Below are 2,565 nucleotides of genomic sequence, written 5' to 3'. Positions count from 1 at the left end.
ACGCTGGGACTCGATGGGCTCAAAGGGCTTTGCCCACCAGCTGGCAGAGCTCTGCTCTGTGTCACTTCTCATCGCTCTCACAGTTCAGTTCATTACATCCCGTGATTAAGGTTGGTCTTGTCCCTCCCAGGGCCGAGCAGGAGCCAAGTGGCTGAAGTTTTCCTCCTCGTTGCTCTCTGCGGCTCTGAGAAGGACAAAAGGCCCTGTTGGTTATTTTGATCAAAAGCTCCATCACATGCTCCACGAATACGTCAGCATTAGCATGTGGTGGGTTCTCATTAACTCCTCGTTTGTGAATTCACCCTTTAATTCTTCTCTCCTCTCGCAGGAGGGTGATGCTGCAGCTGAAGGGAACCTCCCGCGTGTCAGGCCTGGCCGTGGCTGTTGCCAACCCGAGCCCACCCCAGGGCTTCTCGCCGGGTCTCAAGTGCCCCAACGATGGGTTTGGTGAGGAAACCTCAAACCTTCATCCCTGTTGGGAAGCGGAGAAATGGGGAAGAAGCACAAAGGAGAGCTGAGACTTCTTACTGCAACGTCCTGCCCCCAAATTCCCCCCGGGGTTTCACTTAGTCTCATTTCACTGTTTTTTCATGCAGCAAATTGACTGTGTCATGATTTGGGGGGAGAATTTGCTCCACCAACCACAGTTGGCCCTGAGCTCTCTGCTCTGAAGGAGGCCCTGAGCTGGGCTGGCTGCACTTGGGCTGTTCTGGGTGCCTTAAGGGTGCTTCCAGCACCCACTGAGCTCAGAAAAGGCGGGTTTGGCTGTTCCTCCTTTTGGAGGACGATGGTTCTCAGCGGGTCTCCTCGACGTGGGACAGAGAAACGCTCTCTGAGCACTCACAGCTCGGAGCACGTGTTCCGCTACGTCTCTGCCGCACGTATTCACCAGCTCCACCTCTCCGAGCCTTTGGCCGCCGGATCCTCAGCCCCTAACGGTGCCTGGGCTCTATTTGCTGCTGTTTTCTCTCCTGTGGGCTCAGGTTTGCCCCTTTCTCCCCCTTCCCAGGTGTCTATTCCCAAGATTACGGCCCGCAGTTCGCGCACTGCAACGAGACTGTGTGGAATCCCCTGGGCAGCGGCCTTTCCTACGAGGATTTTCACTTCCCTATTTTCCTCCTTGAAGATGCCAATGAGACACAAGTCATTAAGCAGGTGCCGAACTTTGTCGACGAGCGGGAGAGGGAAGCACACTGTCACAGAAAAGCAGAGATTTATAATCATTTTTATTTCCATCCAGTGTTATCAAGACCATAACGTCCCTCGCGACGGCTCCGGCCCCGAGTACCCGCTCTGTGCCATGCAGCTCTTTTCCCACATGCACGCTGTGACCAGCACCGTCACCTGCATGAGACGCAGCTCCCTCCAAAGCACCTTCAGCATCAACCCAGGTGGGCAGAGTCGGCTTTCCTCGTCGTGACACCTGGACACTGAGGGGCTGGAGCGTGTCCAGAGAAGGGTCTGGAGAACATCTGAGGAGCAACTGGGGCAACTGGGGGGGTTGAGGCTGGAGCAAAGGAGGCTCCGGGGAGACCTTCTGGCTCTGACAACTCCCTGACAGGAGGGTGCAGCAAGGAGGGGGTCGGTCTTTTTTCCCCAAGACGAGAGGAACTGGCCTCCAGCTGCCCCAGGGGAGGTTGAGGTTGTCCCTGAGGAGCCATTTCTGTCCCATTGGGGTTGTCCCAGCGTGTCCCAGGCTGCCCAGGGCAGTGGTGGAGTCCCCGTCCCTGGAGGGGTTTCCCAACCATGTGGAAGTGGCACTGAGGGCCAGGGGTCAGGGGGGACCTGGCCGTGCTGGGGCAGCGCTGGGACTCGATGGGCTCAAAGGGCTTTTCCAACCCCGGCAGTTCAGTTCGGTGATTGTCACATGGGATGAGGCTGGTGGTAAAAACCTGGGTGGAAGAGCGAGCTTTAGGGATTCCCTAAAGGCTTTTTTACCAGCTGAGCCTTTTCAAACCAAACTCTTGAAGTGGGAGGAATTTGGGGCTACGTTTGTCATCAGTTCGGGAAATGATGGGTAGAAGAGGCGCTGGCTGAGGAAGGCCCCGCGGAGCCGCTCCGTAGCTCCCACAGAACAGCTCTGAGGTTACTGCTCCGTGTGCAGGAACTGGAGTCCAGCGACTTTCCTGGGCCTCTGCTGAGCTGAAGCCTCCTCCTCTGACCGAGCCCCCGTGAGCTGCTGCTCACCAAGAAGCCCCTTTCTCCCTTGTCGCTGCTCGCTCTCGTCCTCACTGACATTGTTTCTGCTCCCTAGAGGTGGTGTGCGATCCTCTCCTCGATTACAACGTCTGGAGCACTCTGCAGCCCATCAACTCCTCCGGGAAAGTGGCTCCTGAGAAGGAAGTGATTATCGTCGCCACACGAGTAGGTACCTCCTGATGTTGCTTGGCAGAGCATGGACTGGTGGGACTCTGGGAGGGTGGGGGCTGCTCTCATAGGGACACACTCATCATATTTTCATTTCTTTCCATGTTCCAAACCTTCTAAATCTCTCTGTTGTGGTTCTGCAAGCGGGTGGGTTGTTCCAGAGGGAGAACAGAGGCAGCGTGGTCGGCTCCTTGGAGG

The 2,565-nt window shown here is 56.6% G+C and overlaps 1 protein-coding gene across 1 annotated transcript in view; it reads left to right on the top strand.

Moving 5' to 3' along the window:
• Positions 1-311: 311 nt before the first annotated feature.
• Positions 312-2,565, top strand: part of NCSTN (nicastrin) — a gene marked incomplete at its 5' end in the record, with an annotated part of 10,153 nt that continues 7,899 nt past the window's right edge. The window contains 4 exons of the mRNA XM_010140886.1: positions 312-447; positions 1,010-1,155; positions 1,241-1,391; positions 2,255-2,364. Coding sequence (XP_010139188.1) covers positions 312-447; positions 1,010-1,155; positions 1,241-1,391; positions 2,255-2,364 — 543 coding nt within the window. The remainder of the gene's footprint in view (positions 448-1,009; positions 1,156-1,240; positions 1,392-2,254; positions 2,365-2,565) is intronic.

The sequence above is a fragment of the Buceros rhinoceros genome, unplaced genomic scaffold (assembly GCF_000710305.1).
Source record: "Buceros rhinoceros silvestris isolate BGI_N320 unplaced genomic scaffold, ASM71030v1 scaffold41317, whole genome shotgun sequence".
Taxonomy (NCBI): domain Eukaryota; kingdom Metazoa; phylum Chordata; class Aves; order Bucerotiformes; family Bucerotidae; genus Buceros; species Buceros rhinoceros.
The sequence above is the reverse complement of the archived record's forward strand: the minus strand, read 5'-3'. Positions and strand labels throughout refer to the sequence as shown.